The following is a 17336-nucleotide window of genomic DNA, read 5'->3' as shown; positions in this document are numbered from 1 at the left end:
CTCCTCTTGTGATCTAGGAATACAACAAACTATCTTTTCAAAGGCAGTAGTCTCCTAATCTGTTGGCCTGATCATACCTGAATAATAAAACCTATATTAAAACAAGGGGGTTTGTTCACTTTCTTAGCCTTGCACAGTACCTTGCCTAACCAGGGCTCAGTAAATCCAATCTAACGTCAACATTACATGGGACTTTCCTTCCGAAGTTCCCTGCAGTTTGCGCGCCGTGTTCCTGCATATTATTTATACCTGAACAAGACACAGTTATACCTCTCAGATATCCACAGAACGGAACCGACCATCATCCAAGGACTCCCAGGCTGCAGATATTTGGCTCAAAATGAATCACATGAAATGGCAAGGGTTCTTTTCCTAATTAGCTTTTGCCTCCAATGTTATTAAAATAAGCTTACAGCCCTTGTGAATGCTGATACCTGCTTGGTCGAATGACAGAGTAAGATGATTGAGAAAATTCTGCTAAAGATAATTCATAACATGCTGAAATCACAGAAACATAGATGCTTAGATCATTTGAATGAGAAAATACATGGGAAAGCACTTGGCACACTATGAGGAACTCTATAAAGCAAGGTATAATATTAATAATAACCACTGTCCACGCTACCCTGCTAAGGTTTCTCAGCCAGAATGATGACAGAGGCTGACTACTTTAAAGCTCTACATTTTAGGATGTCTCTTTTTTCCACCAACAACATAATATCCCTCCAAGTAGAGTATACACAGTAAACTAAGACAATACATAAAAATGACATGTTAAAAAAACACACCAAGCACAGTTGGGTCTGTTTTTAGTAAAAAGCAGCTAGTAAACTTGAAAACTTCATTTTTGTTTGGCCTCTTCATCCAAGCCTAGGGTCTTTTGTGGTGTTAGAATCACCCACATTCTCCATTTCTCACTGGAGAGTCAGGCTCAGTAAATGAACTCACAGGCACTGACAGCTTTAATTAAGAGTCTGGACCCAACGTAAACAGTTGATTAGACTTGAAAACGGAAGATTAAACTAAAGCACAATTCATGAATTTGCAGATGGTCTCTCCTTCACGGTTTTGGGAGGACACTGAATGCTTTTTTCAATTTGTGTGTAAGCCACTGGGGTTCCTGCTTGTTGACCCCCAAGGGACACACTATAGGTTATGGCCCCACAGTCAGAGGGTGGAGAGAAAAGCAAGGAAAGGGGTGATTTATTTGGAGTCCATCATATGAACAGAGCTACAGCTTCCAACAGAGTTCAAGAGTATTTTTTTTATCGTGATAAAATATATCCTAGAATTTCCATTTTAACCCCTTTAAGTGTACACTTTAGTGGCATGAGTATATTCACAATGTTGTGTAGCCATCACTGCTATTATTCTCTAGATTTTTATCACCCCAAATAGAAACTCTATACCCATTAAACAATAACCTCCCAATCCCTCCCCACCAGCCCTCTATCTCTATGAATTTGCCTATTCTAGATATTTTATGTAAGTGGAATCATACCATATTTGTCCTTTGTGTCTTGCTGCTTTTGCTACGTAGAATGTTTTTAAGGTTCACCCATGTAGTAGCATGTATCGGAAGCCTGGCTTTGATGCTGCAGTTCCAAGGAGGCAGAACAGGAGAGGGACAGGAGAAGGAAAGGCCACTTTGAAGTATCGTGTCTGGAGCCTTGAGCACCTGTGATTAAAGCAGGATCAGAGGCCCCATCAGCTGACCAGCGCTTGAAAGGCTCTCTCCTGCCCAGAGCTGACTTGAGTAGGAGCTTCCTGAAGTTGCTGCTGGAAAAATTGAGCTTTGCTGCTCATGTCCTGTCCATCTGAGGGGCTGGTTGTGCTTGGCCAAGCGCTCAGATGGGCAAGGGGCCCAGCCTTGGATGATCCAGTGCAGAGCCTCACCATGGGGCTGGCAGTGAAAGTCTCTTTAGTTGTCCTAGCACAGTGGGAAACGTGGTGCCCCATCTTTGGACTAGACCAATCTGCATTCCTGATGGGTCTCTCTCTGATTCACTCTGGGCAGGAGGCAGTTGCATGACTTCTTGTCCATAGGCTTGGTGACTCATTTTGGTTTGGTGAGGGGCTGACTCTGAGTCACCCCCTACCACCTGGATACCTCCTGCACTAGTGAGAACTTCTTCCAAACTTCCCAGTCATCCTGGTCTAAGGCATCTTCAGTGGACCCTATTGGGTAGTCCTTGATAAAAAACTTATACCCATTCATCAGCTAGTTAGAGATGTAACAGGAGTCATCAGGAGACCTGAAGTTCAAGGTCATACTTTCCAGACTAAAAACTAGAGGCACGGCATCCATGCCTCCTTATAAGTGTAGCCAGGCTTTCCAGTTCATCCCACTGCAACCCCAAGGTTCTGTGTCTTCTAGGATATGAGTTGGCAAACTTTTCCTTTACACGTCCAGACAGCACATATTTTAGGTTTTGTGGGGCGAGAGGAAAAATTGAAGATCTTATGTAGGTGCATCTACTTAAGCAACAAGAGCAAAAACAAATTTCCACAAATTTTTTATTGATGAAATTAAAAATATAGTAATAATTGAATACTTTTTCAGTAATAGATTTATGTGAGAAGAATGTACTTCTTCTTTGGGGGAAAGGTTTTGCTCAATTGAGGTTCAAAGTTGATGTTCTTGGCACCATGAGAGAAAGGTGGCCTCATTCGTCTACAAGCCTTTCCTTGCTTCTCTGACACACTTTGATCTCCCCCCTGTGTGAATTCACTGAAATGTGTTACCTAAGTCTCTCTTTTGGATCTACACTCTACCTACCCACAAAGTGATGGAGAACTTTGTGTATGAGAAGCCAGTAGAGAGCACAAGCTCTGAGATAAGGGTCTCTGGGTCTGAATTCTAGCCGAAATCATCATTAGCAAAGCTTCTGTTTTGATTCCTCACCTATAAAATAAGTAACAGTATCTACTTTATGGTTGTTGGAAAGACTATGTGAGCTAATGAATGTAGAGATTTCAGTGCATGACATATTGTAAAACACTCTATATTAATGTTATAGTTATTTTGATTTTTCCCAACTATTTAAAAACCTCAAATCAACTTGGCTTGAGGGCCACATGATAGCAGGTAGCTGATTTGACCTGTGAGCAATACTTTGCTGTCCCCCTACCCTAGAATGTTAAGACCAAAATGCCCCTCTCCAAAATGCCATATTTCTCCTTGATGACATCATTCTGGTTGAGGTAGGTGTCAGCTCCCATGAGCACAGCTTTCCTAAAGTCACAGCTCCAACAGGGAGGACCATGAACCCCCGCACTGCCAGCTTATTACCAGTGTGGAAACCACCGTGGCTTACTCTGAAAGCTGGAACTGGGTGGTCACTTCTGGATTGCCAGAGGGGACTCCGTGTGACTGTAAACATCACAGCAGCTTCAGCTTTAGAGGCAGCGAGTGATACTGCTAGTATGATGCTTGCACCAAAGTTATATTTAGTCCCAGTGCCACCCATGCCAATCACCAATTTGTTAATGTTCTCCAGTTCCACCCACTCAACGAACTTCTTGCTCATGTCAGGCCTAATGTCTGTATCCGTGTTCTCAGCAGTCTCTGAGACACCTTTTCCTTGAGAGCAAGTCTTATGACTGTACCAAAGCTCTTGACCTTCCCAGATACTGAAACAATGCTGGGCACAGAGCTCTGAAGAGACCAGTTGGGTTTCAGCCTTGACATTGGTGTTTCCATGACAATCGGGCTTCCATGGATGCTGTAGATGCCAACGGGGAGGTTAAGTCAGCCAGCTCATGGGTGTCTCTTCTGCCCTGAGCTCCCCTTACTGACTACTCAGCTCCTTTCTCTGCCATGCTCCCTTCCTTCATGTTAAATACTAGCTTGATTTGATTTAGCCATCTGTCTTGAGTTCAGCAAACTTGTGCTTATTAATCAGCTTCCATCAGAGTACAAAAAGGTGCCAGTTCACTCTGGGTCCTTCTTTCTGCTCAACTTCAGGAAACTTCCATGAGAACTTAAGGCTTTGATTAGGTTCCAGCCAATTTCCCTAGTCTTTCTAGAAAAGTATGTAAAGAAATGCAAATAAACAAGTCATGCTGATGCCAAGCATTTCCTACCATGCTTATTCCTGACCCTTTCTCATCATGAAACTGTCACCTGCAACCAGGGGGGCCCAATAATTTATCATCCAAACCAGGGCACTTTCAGAGTAAGCGCTCAGTGTGCGAGCTCGCCTTCCTCTTCTCTTTAGTGGCCTTCTCAGCGTAGAGCAGGGAGTGGATGAGAATAGGTCAGCACCTATTTACTGCCCTGCTCTAAAATGTTAGAGCAAAGAAGTTAGAAGCAAAGCTAAAGGATTAGCTATTTCCAGTGAGTGTGGACTCCCCTTTCAACAGGGAAGCCCATTGAGGGTGGTGCCCAGCTGTGATGCTTTAGAGCTAGAGAAGACCTGTGCCTTCGTCTAAACCTCGTTTCAAAGACGGGCAAGAGCTTCTCCTTAAGGTCAAGGACCTGATGGTAGCAGATTCACACGAAAAGCCCTGATCTCTGAGCTCTGACTCCAGACATGTTCCTCATGACCGCACAAGAACTCTCTCCCCTGCCAGACCGCAGACTCCTCGGGCACTTTCTATGTGTTGCGCTCATCTCTGCGTGTCCCCAGCATCTAGCACAGGGCTTGTAAACCCCTGCATGTAGCGAGGCAGATGCATTTCACTCATGCAGCTTTGTGGTGACCACAGAAGCCCAGAGGAGCTGTCACAGAAGCCAGGTACCAGGGCTGCCGCGAGTGCCTTGTACAGCTGCACCTGATCGGAAACATGGGCTTTTCCAGCAGACTGGCCCCGTGCAGACAGTGTGCTGGTTACACAGAAACGCTGCATTTGAAGAACAGTCATTGAGCACTTGCCAGGTGCCATGCTCTGGGTGTACAGTGATAAACAGAGCAGGAATGGATCCTTCCCTTGTGAAAAATCATCTTGTGTAAGATGAAAAAACCAGAACAGAAGTAAATAGTCCAGCACCGAGTCCAGGTGGAACCATCCTCTCCAGTGGCCAATCTCCACCTATTTCCAAGACAGGAAATAAAAACAACACGGCACAATGGGGCTCTGATGAAGACCCCAAATCCAAAAGTCAATACATTTTACTTTATTTTATCTCAATTGATCTCAGCTCCGAAATGTTCCAGCTTCAAAAGGTAAGATTAGGTACTATTAAGCCAGCGAGACCAGCATTGATTAAAAAACCCTCCTTGATGCTATAGGATGCAGGAGCTTGTGGATCCTTATTAATCTCCCCGTTATCAGCTTGATCGCAGCCTGCCGGCAGCCAGCTCAGCTGATTCCCAATTCTGGCCACATCCCTCCAGTCCTCTGGCTTCTGTGTACTAGGCCATGGAGCCTGTATAGAACCATGAATCGCCCTGCTAACAATACTTACTTTATCTGTGGGCTGGTCTTTCTTTACGGAATGGGGTAAAGGAAATGGCTTCATCTTAAATAAGATGGAGCGCCATAGATTTCAAACCAGACATTTATGCGGGAGCTCACATAACCCACCATACTTCCTCTCCTTTGGTCATGGAGAGAAATGCAGTCGACCCTTGAACAAGGGTTTCAACTGCACGGATCCACTTATATGCCTATTTTTTTCCAATACTGTAAGTGTATTTTCTATTCCTTATGATGATCTTGGTGACATTTTCTTTCCTCTCACTTTATTGTAAGAATACGGTATATAATACATATAACATACAAGATATGTGTTAATCAACTGTTTATGTCAACCGTAGGCTATTAGTAGTTAGGTTTTGGGGAGTCAAAAGTTATACGTGGATTTTCGACTACAAAGGGGGTCGTGCTCTTAACCCCCGAGTTGTCCAGAGGTCAACACTATATAACTAATTGCAGAATGTAGGTAGCAAGGACCTTTCTGAGCTTCCAGGAATTAAGTCCCTCCTTCCTGCCCTCCCTCCTTTCCTTCCTTTGTTCTCCAAGGCAGCACTGACTCTCCGCCAGGCTCCGTGCAAGGAGCTGGAGGCGCAATGCAGAACAGGTCCTGAAATGGTCCTGGCCCCTTAGGGCTACAGTCTAGCAAGATAGAAGGGCACAGCAAGAACTAGGGAGTGTGAGGACTTGCAAAAGGAGGAGAGAGTGCAAGAGGCTGCAGGATGGGGGCTAACTGAATGGTGCTGCTGGGGTGGGGAGCCTTTGGGCTGAAATCATCCTTGCCTTTTAAGTCGTCCACAAGACTGTTTGATTGGAGGATGCTTTGTTTGTGCATTGAGCAATTCCCCACATACAGTGGGAAATGATATCTGGTACTTTTTCTGGAAAAGATGAACTTGCTCTCTCTGGAAGCTTTGCAAGGAGTTGTCACAGCTTTGCCACCACAGGGCAGGTAATGCCATGTGGAGGAAGGAAGGCCAAGTGTGGTCACTGCATAGGCTTCATTCGTTTTCCTGGTCTGCCTCATGTGATTGCATAATTTTACTTTATTGACTTACTACTTTTCTTTAAATTGACTCACTCGGAAACATAAATGAATTTATCATAAAAGGAATCTTGATATCACTATCATAAATAGAATACCACTATCCCTTGCCCTAAATAGAAAGTAATGGCAAAAATAAATACAATTATGTTCTTGGCTTCCAGCCTGCCGGGAGGCTGTCTTTATCTGAAGGAGCACATCGGTTCTAAAAGGTCCCCTACACTTGCCTTCAACCACCCCTAGAGGCCTCCCCCCTCCATTCCTCCATTTTTCATAACTGAGAGTGGAGTTTGGAATTAGACTGCAGGCTGGGCAAGCCACGAAAACCACTCAGGCACCCTCAAAACTCTAGGGAACTGTTACTGTGTGTGCCAACTGTGAAGTGGGGCCATTGGCCGTGCAAGTGATCACATCTTAGCCAAGCTCACGAGGGCTTAAGGACACAGCCTAGGAGTGCTTTGCTGACCAGCTTCTCTGGAGATTTCTGTCGCTGTTCTGACCTGAGCTGTTTCTCATACAGACACACTGTAGTCTCCTTAAACTTCTTTAAAATCAGTTCAACCCTTGGCTAGGATGTCTCTGTGCTTTACCTCATTCCTTGGGCCTCATGTGGGTGAGGAACAAAGAGAGAGAAGCAGCCCAGTCCCCAGGGCTAAATCCTGACACCTGGGAAACAGTGGTCAGACCCTGATAAAACCCAGTCCTCTTTTCTGTTTTTATTAAGCAGTTACTTTACCTGTCTCAACTTACTTGCCCATAAAGTGGGTTTGCAGGGGTTTTATAATAAAGGTGTGAAATGATGTATGAAAAACTCCTGGTGCACACACAAGCATCCAGCAAGTGTCTGTAATAATAATTATTATTAATTTTTCTGACATCCATTTGAGGGTCACTGTAGACTGACTCTGTGATGGGCAACAGAGATCCTCAGACAAGTTTGCCCTGGTTTGGTGGACCAAGATCACTGCCTCGGCCGGGACTCTGCACAAAGCTGGGAAACCAGTTATGTCCACCAATACTGGGAGAGTTATACAAATTACCTGGCGTCTTATTATGATGCAGGTTCAGTTTCTTTAGGTCTGAGTCTGGGATGAGGCCCCAGATTTTGCATTTCTTCCAAAACTTCAGATGATGTTCATATTGCTGATCTGAGGACCACACTTTGAGTGACAAGGCTCTAGCCCAGTGGCTCTCCCAGTGTGGTCCTCGGAAGGACCAAAGGTATCAGCATCACCTTGGTGACAGAAAGGCTCAGACCCCACCCAGACCTGTTCAATCGGAAACTCTGGGGTGGGGCCAGCACAGCTTCTAACAACCTCAGACGGTGCTGCACCACAGCTCTGCACATCCTGCCACTGGAACCCAAAGCATGTGCTGCTACGAGTTTTCATATGGGAACTGAGTGGCATGAGCCTAAAAGGGAAGAGACAGCTCTATCTCAACAACTCCCAGCCACGCAGGAGCCAGATCTCAGGATCAGCATTTGGGGGCCCTCTTCTCTTTTCAGATTCACCCTTGAACCAGACAGGCAGATGGTAAGGAAAGGGGCAGCGAGGAACCTGGATCTGGAAGGGAGGAGTGCTCTGGGCTGTCTGCCCTTCATCTCCAGCCTGCCTCCTCCATGTCTCCCTGCCCTACCACTCTGTGCCTCCCACCCATGTGGTTCAGGCTTTCATGAGCCCTATGGGCCCCTCCACTGAATGGGAACAGGCAGGCAGGCCAACGGCATTTACAGAGTACCCGCAAAAAAGTGTATATGCGCGCGTTCCACAGCTCTGACTTCCAGAAGGTGTGTCCACATATACTCATAGCAAGAAATGTTATTATTTTGCTAATTGTAGGTTTGTGTCCTTTCTTCTTTCCCCCCTTCCCACCATGCTTTTTGTACTGTACTATTTTTTTAATTAAATAATACATTGATGTTGTTTTGTTAAAACCAAAATTCCACTCTTAAATCAGTGTGTCTTGAGCACCTGCCAGGCAGTCTTTACTGGTTAGGGGACAGATCAGGCATTATCCAAAGTCTACATGAAGTCAACCCCCAAACTTCTGGAACCTCAGAGGTGCAGAGGAAGGAACTTTGCTGCGTACAGGAGAAGAGCAAACGAAAGTCACCCGCCCTATCAATTTACCGACTCATTTTCTCGGGATATCTTATGTCTCCTCCCTTCATTATTTAAGCTTTGCTGGCATTTACCGAGAAAGGTGTGGATTAATCCTGGGTATCGCTTCTCCGAGCACAGCCAATATTCTTGTTCTTGAAATTGGAGATGGGGAAACCTAATAACAAGCTCCCACACCTCACTGGGCAGACTCCAAGGGTGGCCGCCCCTTCTTCAACGTCCACTGACATGTTGTTCCCAATGGCAATGCCCCATTGTGACTGGGAGGCTCCTCTGACCTGTCATGAGTTGTTTCCATCATCTCAAATGTTTCCAGCTTCTTTGTACAAACTTTGTGTGGTACAGAAAATGGAACTGAGAGTGTAGGGGGCCCAGGGCCGCAGGAGAAAGAGGCACAGGAGCCCAGTGACTTCAGTGTACAAAAGTAATTAGGAGTCAGTAGTGTGAGCCCTGGAGTCAGGCAAACCCAGTTGAAATCCGAGCTCCTTGTTTCCTGGCTGTGTGACCTTAGCAAGTCCTGGAACCTCTCTGAGCCTCTGTTTCCTCATCTGCAAATGGGCAGACAGGGTTAGGAGGGTTTAGCAAGTGACCCATGGAGCTCTCAGCAGAACTGCAGGCACGATCGATGCCCACCCTGGGATATGGGGCTCACTGACCTGTACCATCTCCTCTGCAAAAGTCCGTCTCCTCCCTCACCACATCCTTCCGTCCTTGCCAGGCTCCACTGGGCCTAAGGAAGCTGACTGCTGGAGCCCTTCTCTTTCCCCAGAAGAAAATTCCTCCAGGCCTTAATCACTGTGTTGTTTTTCTCTTCCTTCAGCTCCCCCCACCCCCTGTAATGAGACAGTCAAACAAATACCATGCTCCAGAGCCATTCCGGTGAGACTCAGTGGGGGCAAGGAGGTGGCTGGAGGAGAGGGAAAGAGAGAAGGCACAGTCTGTGTGTGGTGGGATCACTGTCCTGCAATAAGGTGATCCGGGGCTGACAACCCTAAATTGTATCGATCATTTGGGGCTGCCGTATTCCATTACAGCCTCACCTGTAGCACACTGTCCCCTCAGGTCTCTTTCAGTGTTGCTGCTTCCAGATTCTCCCCCATAGACCTTCGTGTTTCCAAGCTTTATCCTTTGGAAATCCGAGCATGCATATTTTCCCCACTCAGTGTCACTTAGCACATCATTTTTGGAGAGTTCTCCTTGTTCCCTGGAAACCGGGTTCAAACCCCATCACTGCAACTTACTAGCTCTGTGACTTTGGCTGAGTTACTTAACTGCTTGGGGGCTTAGCTTCCTCACCCATAAAGTGGAGATAACAATAACTCAGACTTCATGGGGTCGCTGGGAAGATGACAGGCGTGACTATAGCTAAAGGGCTTAGGATATCACCTGGCACACGCAGACATGCCCAATATGACTGTGGTAATTCTCTGCTGACAGGGAAAAGATGTGTGAGGGGCTCTTCCAGGTAAACTCAGAGCCAGACTGTTGGATTTCAGGGGTCAGTAATATTCCTGGAAAATTGAGGTTGGGGAGTCATAGGTTAACCAACCTCTCCAGCTGAGGAAGACAATCACAAGTATTATCTACCATCACCCTCTTTCAGGAAAGAAGGACTGTCAGTGCCCAAAAGAAGAAAAGAATAGCATCTCAGAATATAGACTAGTGCTCTCTCCCCAGTTGGAGCAGTCCCCTTCGCCATGGTGAAGTCTGTGAAAGCTGACACTGAGAAAATGCTGGGACAAACAGGTCCCGTCAGGACACCAGGCAGCTTCCTAGCCGAGTGACGAATTGCAGGCCACTGGGGAGAATTTAAAACCAGCCCAGCTGCCACCCAGGAGAGTGACTAATCCCAACACTTAAGGACAAGCCCCAGACCGGCAGTCATTCAGACACGGGATGGCTTCCCTGGGCACAGATGGCACCTAAGCGTCCCACCCTGGGGCTTCTCTTGGGGAGATGGGCCTGTCTCCTGACGCATCACCCCCCACGGCATTCGGGTCCCTGCCACTCCCTCGGTCATTTTCATTGCTCTTCCCATCTGTCTGTCTAAGTCGCTTTTGCTGAGAGAGCTGAGAGATATGAGGCTCCTCAGCTTGTCTAGGGGCCACACAGCTGCCACAAGTCTTGACCGATCCATGCCCATCCCCTGGTTTGACCAGTGTTTGAAAATCAAAACATCGCTTACAAGTGCTTAAGAAAAGTCTTCGAGATGAAACACACGGACCTGGCCTCACCTTTCTTGTTCCCTCAATATTTCAAACACATGACTTCCAGCATCCTTTCTGGGGACCAGCCCTTAAAAGGAAAGAGTTAAGCCCCAAGTTAAGCCTGCTCTTAATGCCAGTACAGAAGCCAGTAAGGTGATAAAGATGGACAGAGCTGGCACTTCGTCCCCAGGCAGAAGGAAGGTGGCTGGGGGCGGTGGCCGGGCCAGAAAGGACTACTAGAGAGTAAAGAGCCCGACCGAGGCTTGGCGGTGGGCTTCTACATCTGCTTATTAGCTGAACCGGCGGTGGGAACATATCACTGGCTCCTTCTCTCTTACAAACTAGAAAGGGCCTTTCATTTCCCCTGGCCTGCTGACCAGCATGCTAGGATGATCACGATGCCCTTATCTAGGCTGGGCCCGCCTGTTGGGAAAGCAGTGGGCTTTCTGAGCAAGTGCAAGGTGTTTGGTTGCTATTAGAACAGTATGGACCTTTGGGGGGCAGAAGGCTGAATGCTCATTTTTGTCATGCCCTAGGCTTGAGTTCATTCCAAAGATACTTTATGGGCTTCATTTAATAAACCATATACTTATCACCAGGGGCTGGGGATAGAGAAAAATTAAAACGTAATTGTTGAGCCCGTCTCCACAGGATACTGGTCTGAGGAGGGTATGGGGTCTGAGAATGCTTTGCACAGGTGGCCATACCAGCCCTTAGCCTTGCAGGAGGATCTGGGGAGGAAAGGATAGGGTGGGGTGGGAGTCAGGAAGGCAGTGTGTGCAAGGAGGCTGTTCCAAATAGAGGCAAGACATGTGCCAAGGCGCCGATGCTTGAAGTCGCAGTGCATTCTGGAAACTGAGCAACGCAGAATGGCTGGAGCCCAGGAAGACCGAAGAGGGAGGCAGGGGCCAGCTTAGGCATTACCTTGTCACCGCGATAAAAGCAACGGGAGCCTTTGTAAAATGCCACTCTCTCTGAGAAGTATTTATAATTTGCAATTTACAACATCCCCAATTTGTAAGACCCAAACAATTTTAAAACCTAGCAAGCCTGCTTTATAACAGGAGAGAGAGAGACCGTAAGTGGTGAATTGCTCTCTAGGCTGAATATCTACTTACAATTTAAATTTGATGCGAGGAATCGTTGGCAACAAGGACTTGGAACAAATGAATAAAAACCAGAGTCTTTTTCTTTCCTATTTTATTCTCCAATCATGTTAATACTTGAGCAAAGCATCGAGGGCTGAAATGAAGGATGGACTTTAGAAAAAAAGAAGCTGAGGGTCTGGCTGCAGCTGCTCAAAGAAAAGGTCATTTCCTTTCACGTCTACCTGGCCTCATCCATTGAAAGGTGCACCTCGCCTCGCTCTGGGCTGCCAGCAGCTGAATATCACAGCTAGCCCCTTGTCTGTGACTTTCCTAGATAGGACCTGGTGTTTGGCTGGGGCACCAGGACTCCTGGCCACAGTATATTGGATGGCACTGGTTCTGACCAGTTGATGTCCATTCTAACAGGTCAGTCCACAAGAGGGGCCAGTTGTTAAGTATCTTTACTATCACCTTTGGTCCAGACCCCCAGGTGCCTTGTCAAATAGCATGTCGAAGTGGAAAAGGTGCCTCCAGTGACATGAGTCAGGTTTGCAATGCAAGGGGAATTTTCCTTCCCCACACAGCCCAAGGACACACCTGTGCATCTGAGATGCTCAGGCCCCCAGCAGGTGAGCTTGTCTGGAAAGGTACGGGATAGTGCCATTCTGTCCTGTAGCATCACACTGACCTTGACTGGACCAGAGGGACACTTCAGGGAGACGAGCCTGAGTCCTCCAGGCCTCTTCATTCACCTGGGCCTTTGGGAGAACCCTGGGGAATGAGTGAGGAAGGTTGGTTCTGAGACCTATTCTGTGGTAGATCTACAGGGGAAAAGAATTCAGGGTCAGGGCAGTCTAGCATGGTGGTCAAGTGCACGGCTTTGATTTCTTGTAGAACTAAGGTCACTTGCTTTATCACTCGCAATTTATACAACCTCTCCGAGTCTCAGTTTCCTCACGGATAAACCTAACACAGCTACAGTACCTCACTGAGAGAGGTTGGTGGGGACTGAGTGAACTAGTACTTTAAAGCAGGTAGCACAGTGCCTGGCATACAGAGCTCAGAAAAGAGTAAATCTCAGCGCCACTGGTAGGTGACCATTCAGTGGCCAGAAGGATGACATGTGCTGATGTCTACAAGGCAGTTGGAATAGCTCTTGGCCCATAGCAAGCACTCAATAAATCAATAAATGATGATAACCATCATCATCTTCATCTTCATCATTATCTTAATCACTTTATTATTACTAGTTACCTCCTCTTTAACCAGAGTTCTGTCCCTCTTATGTGATTAGAGGAGCTCACCTGGGAGCTAGGGTTATACTGAGTTACAAAGGAGACCCATGCAGGCCGACCCTGTCCTTAACCCAGAGAGTGCTGCTTCTCAGGGTCAAATTTACCTAATTGTAAAAAGAGAGGTTTCTTAGAGGGAGCCCTACACTCCCTTCCCATCCTAAGGCTCTGAGTCTCAGCCTTGCCCAAGGATGGCGAGCACCCACCACTGGGCCAGACCTGGGAAGGATATTCACCCAACAGATGTTAATTGAGTGCCTTCTGAATGCCAGGTTCTGGGGACACCATGGTGGGCAAGCCAGTCATGCCCACACACCCCTCTTGGAGGTTACTCTCAAAACTGAAGCCCAAGGGACAATTAGAAAAAGATTTAGCTTATAACTTGATCCAGTTGACTCTAAAATTTGGGGTGCTGCATGTGTTAATCAGAGGTTTCCCCCCCCCTAAAGCCCCACCCAACCCCGGATTTGTTTGGCGTTTGCGGAGAACTTATCTTTCTACATTTCCCCTTTTGCATTCAGCCTCAGGGAGGCACTTCCACAAGTGAGTTAGAAATGTAACTTTTTTCTTTTTCATTGAATTTATTGGGGTGGCGTTTGTTAATAAAATTATATAGGTTTCAGGGGAACAGTCTATAACACACCATCTGTATATTGTACTGTGTGCTCACCACCCCAAGTCAAGTCTCCTTCCATCACATTTCTCTCCTTTACCTTCACCTGCCTGCCGCACCCCCTTCCCCCTGGCAGTCACCGCGCTGTCGTCTGTGTGGAAATGTAACTTTGAAAATCATCACTTAGGAAAAGAGATGTTTCTCCCAGAAAAGTCCCTTGGAAGAAAGGCCTCACCCTCGTAATACCTTACGCGCTTCCTAGGGCAGCCACAGGGCCTCTGAGGCCACCACGTCAAACCCTCGTTTTCTAAGGAAGGGAATCAGGAGCTTAAGGAAAATGTGTCTCAGTCTTGTCCCTCCAGACAATACAGGCGTAATAATTCTTGTTCTTTCGCTTCTCATGCCTTAATCCTTGAAAAATTTACTCTGAAAAGAGGTTCCTTCCTTCTTTTCTAGCAAATCACAGGGCCCCACTGTTCATTGTTTTCCAGAAACAGCCATCCTTTTACGGTCACTGCCGTCTCCAGGGCTGACGCGGGCAGAGCATTTGTGACCCTCCACAGCACAGGTGGAGATCAGGTTGGGGGAGGCTGGCAGGGCTGGTACAGTGACACCACGGTCTTCAGAATGGTTCGAGGTCTCCTGGAAAGGCGTACGGTGAGGAAGACAGTGCTGTCACCGGGCCGGGACACGTACCGCATGGAGCCCCCCCTGGCTGCTCAAAGTTGGAGTGGTTACAAGGATTAAATAAGTCACTGAGCTTGAAGCCTGGCGTATAAGTAGATATGAGGGGCTGCTGGGGTTCCCGTCCTCTGCTCCATAGCCTTCTTTCCCCAGCCATGGCATCTCCCGGATATGTCTCCACTCCTCTGGGCTCAACACGTGTGGGGCAGGCTTGCTGTTACTGGGGAAGGTGGGCGTCTCAGGTCGGGAGTGGCCAAGCCAGGGGTCAGCCTCAGAACAGGGGCCCCAGGGCGAAGGACAGTGCCATGGAACATAACACATTTGACTTGTCTGACAGCTTTTCCCAGGCAGGGACCTCCCCCCCACGCCTCCAATGAAACAGTGCCAGGGGGCCCTCATGGCACAGGAGCGCTGGGTTTTAAATACGTATGTGAGTGCCCTTCTTGGCTCAGGTCTTGGAGCTTATGCCTGGGTGCCCTGTGGGAGCCACCTGAGTGGAGAGCGGGGCTTTACAGTGCACCTGGCAGACAGTACAGCATTATGTGCAAAGTGATGCTCCGATTGCATTTTGAAAATTAGAAGTCCCTGGCACGTGGAAGGGATTCGGTGAAAGTTCAGTGGGTGGAGGGCACGGGATGAGTGAGCCAGCGCAGCACCTCTTAGGGTTTTACAGCAGAACAGGGGGGCCGCTGGGCCGCCCTCTCGCCCTCGAGGTCAGTGAGTGGCCTGGGCAGGCAGAGCCCATGTCTGGGGGGGCGGGGGCTAGAGGAAGGCCCCCGACTGGGACTTCCATCACCCGAAAGCTGGCTAGCCCGTTTCCTTTCCTGCCCACGGTTTTGAGTTAAACAGCTACGGAAAGCTGTTCCCTGTCTCCGCGTGGGAGCTGGTGGCACGCGGCCGTGTATTATTAACTCGTATTTGTGAAAGTTTTCGGAGCTCTTGGTGGAAACCGAGGGTGATGCAGAGACAGAGGCAGAGGACAGGGTTCTTGGAGTGCGGTGGGGTTCACAGGAGGAATTCCGGGGTTGCAGTGACGACCAGGGGGAAAGGAGAGAACAGGAAGTGGCACCTGCCCCAGGTTGGGGTGCTCAGGGCCTGCGCATCCTGGGCCTAGGGCTGGCATTTCCTTTCCGAGGGAACTGTCAACGTAGGGGCCAGCTCGTACCCATAGAATGAAATGACAAATGGGACAAAGGAGGGGCGCACGCAGCACCACGCTCGAGTAGGGCGCCTGGCTTGGCACTAGCCCCGTGGAGGAAGGGACCTGGTGCCCACTCCGAGACCTCCCCTCCTCCGGCCCCTCGGAACCCTCGCTGCCCCCTGCGGGTCGGGGGCTTTTCATGGTGCGGGAGCGGAGGGGGCCGGCCCCGCGTGCACACAAGAGGCTGCCAGGCGGGCTGCTAGCCTCAGCCTCCAGGACCCACGGCGGGTGCGTCCTGCGCGGCAAGTGCGCGCTCCTGCGAGTCCCGCGCTAGGACAGGGGCTCGCGGCCCCGCCCCACCTCTGGAGGGATCCAGAGAAAAGCTAGGGCGAGACGGCGCGCCAGGGGGCCCCGAAGACCACCGGGCGGCGGTATAGACTTTCCAGAAAGGTCTCAGTCTCCGCTGCGAGCGCACGGGAGCTCGGGGGTGCAGGGGGCGCCGTGGGTTAGCCCGTGAGGGCGGAGGTGTCAGCCCAGCCCCGCGCGCTCCACCTCTAGCGGTTCCAGCGCGCCCCCAAAGCCCGGCTCCCGGGTCGGCGGGAGGCGCGTGTGCGTGTCTGTATGTACTGGGGACACTCCCCTTCCCGGGAGCCCATACAGAGCCCCCGCCCTCCGTTCGGGCCGGGGATCCCCTCCCCCAGCGCAGAGATCCCCGCGCGTCCCCTGCCCACTTTGCCAAGGCGAGAAAGCGGCGGAGCGGGAGACAAAGAAACTCCTGCCTCCGCCACTCTGGGCCCCTCTGCCGGCCCTAGACACTCCCCGGCGCCCTCCCTCGACCCAGGCGATGTCGCGTGTGGACACTCTGGAGAAGGGGGAGGGGGCGAGACTGCTCCCTGACGCTGGCCAGCCGGAGACTGCCCGTGCTCCCCGCCCGGGGACACCCCATGGCAGCCGCGCCCCCACCCGTCGCTCATCAAACCGTCCCGGGCCCCAGGTACCGCCACCGCGACCCAAACCGTCCCCCACCTTTCCAACGCAGCGATAGGGGGGCGCGGCGCACACAAAGCGCGTCGGGGGGGTGGTGCCCGAGAGTACCGGGGAGGGAGAGATCCCGCCAAGGCTGGGCGCGGGCCCAGACGCAGCTATTTACCCGATTTCTTCTTCGATCTCTGAGATGTCTGCGAAGATGAGGAAGACCACGAGCAGCGTGAGCGCAGCCAGCATCCAGCTCCGGAACTGCAGCTGCATGGTGGCTTCGCGCCCCGAGAGCGCGCGGGCCGGAGCGAGTGGCGGGCTGCGGGGCTCGGCGGCGCGGCGGGCACCCGCGCTCCGGCAAGTCGGCGGCGACAGCGCGGGGGTTGCTCGGGCGCCGCGAGCCCGCCGCTCCCTCTCGGCTCCCGCCCGCCCCTCCTCTCCTCCCCCGCCCCTTTCCCCCTCCTTTCCCCGCCCCGCGTGGGGCTCCCGCGCAGTTTGACAGCTTTGCTCCGCGCCTCTGCTCGCCTCCTCCCACCCCCGGCAACTCCGGTGTCCGGCAGCCGCCTTTGCCTATCCCGCCGCCTTCTTTCAGCTCCCGGGGCGCCGGGACGTGGCCGGAGCCTGCCACCCCCGCCTAGGAAGGCCGAGCTCGGGGCGCCGCGTCCAGGCGCCCGGCTGAGCCCAGGGAAGGGCGAGCACCGCCCTGCTACCCCGCGGCTGGCAAACGCCCTCCTCCGACCGCTCTTTGTC

General features: G+C 50.2%; 1 protein-coding gene across 2 annotated transcripts in view; it reads right to left on the bottom strand.

The window, feature by feature from the left end:
- ST8SIA2 (ST8 alpha-N-acetyl-neuraminide alpha-2,8-sialyltransferase 2) overlaps positions 1 to 16895 on the bottom strand; it is a 41937-nt gene extending 25042 nt beyond the window's left edge. For both annotated transcript variants that reach the window (XM_016197733.2, XM_087829078.1), the window contains exon 1: positions 16762 to 16895. In XM_016197733.2, the coding sequence (XP_016053219.1) occupies positions 16762 to 16859 (98 nt within the window). In that variant the 5' untranslated portion in view covers positions 16860 to 16895. The remainder of the gene's footprint in view (positions 1 to 16761) is intronic.
- Positions 16896 to 17336: the final 441 nt, after the last annotated feature.

Source organism: Miniopterus natalensis, chromosome 22, assembly GCF_054644295.1.
Source record: "Miniopterus natalensis isolate mMinNat1 chromosome 22, mMinNat1.hap1, whole genome shotgun sequence".
NCBI lineage: Eukaryota > Metazoa > Chordata > Mammalia > Chiroptera > Miniopteridae > Miniopterus > Miniopterus natalensis.
The sequence above is the reverse complement of the archived record's forward strand: the minus strand, read 5'-3'. Positions and strand labels throughout refer to the sequence as shown.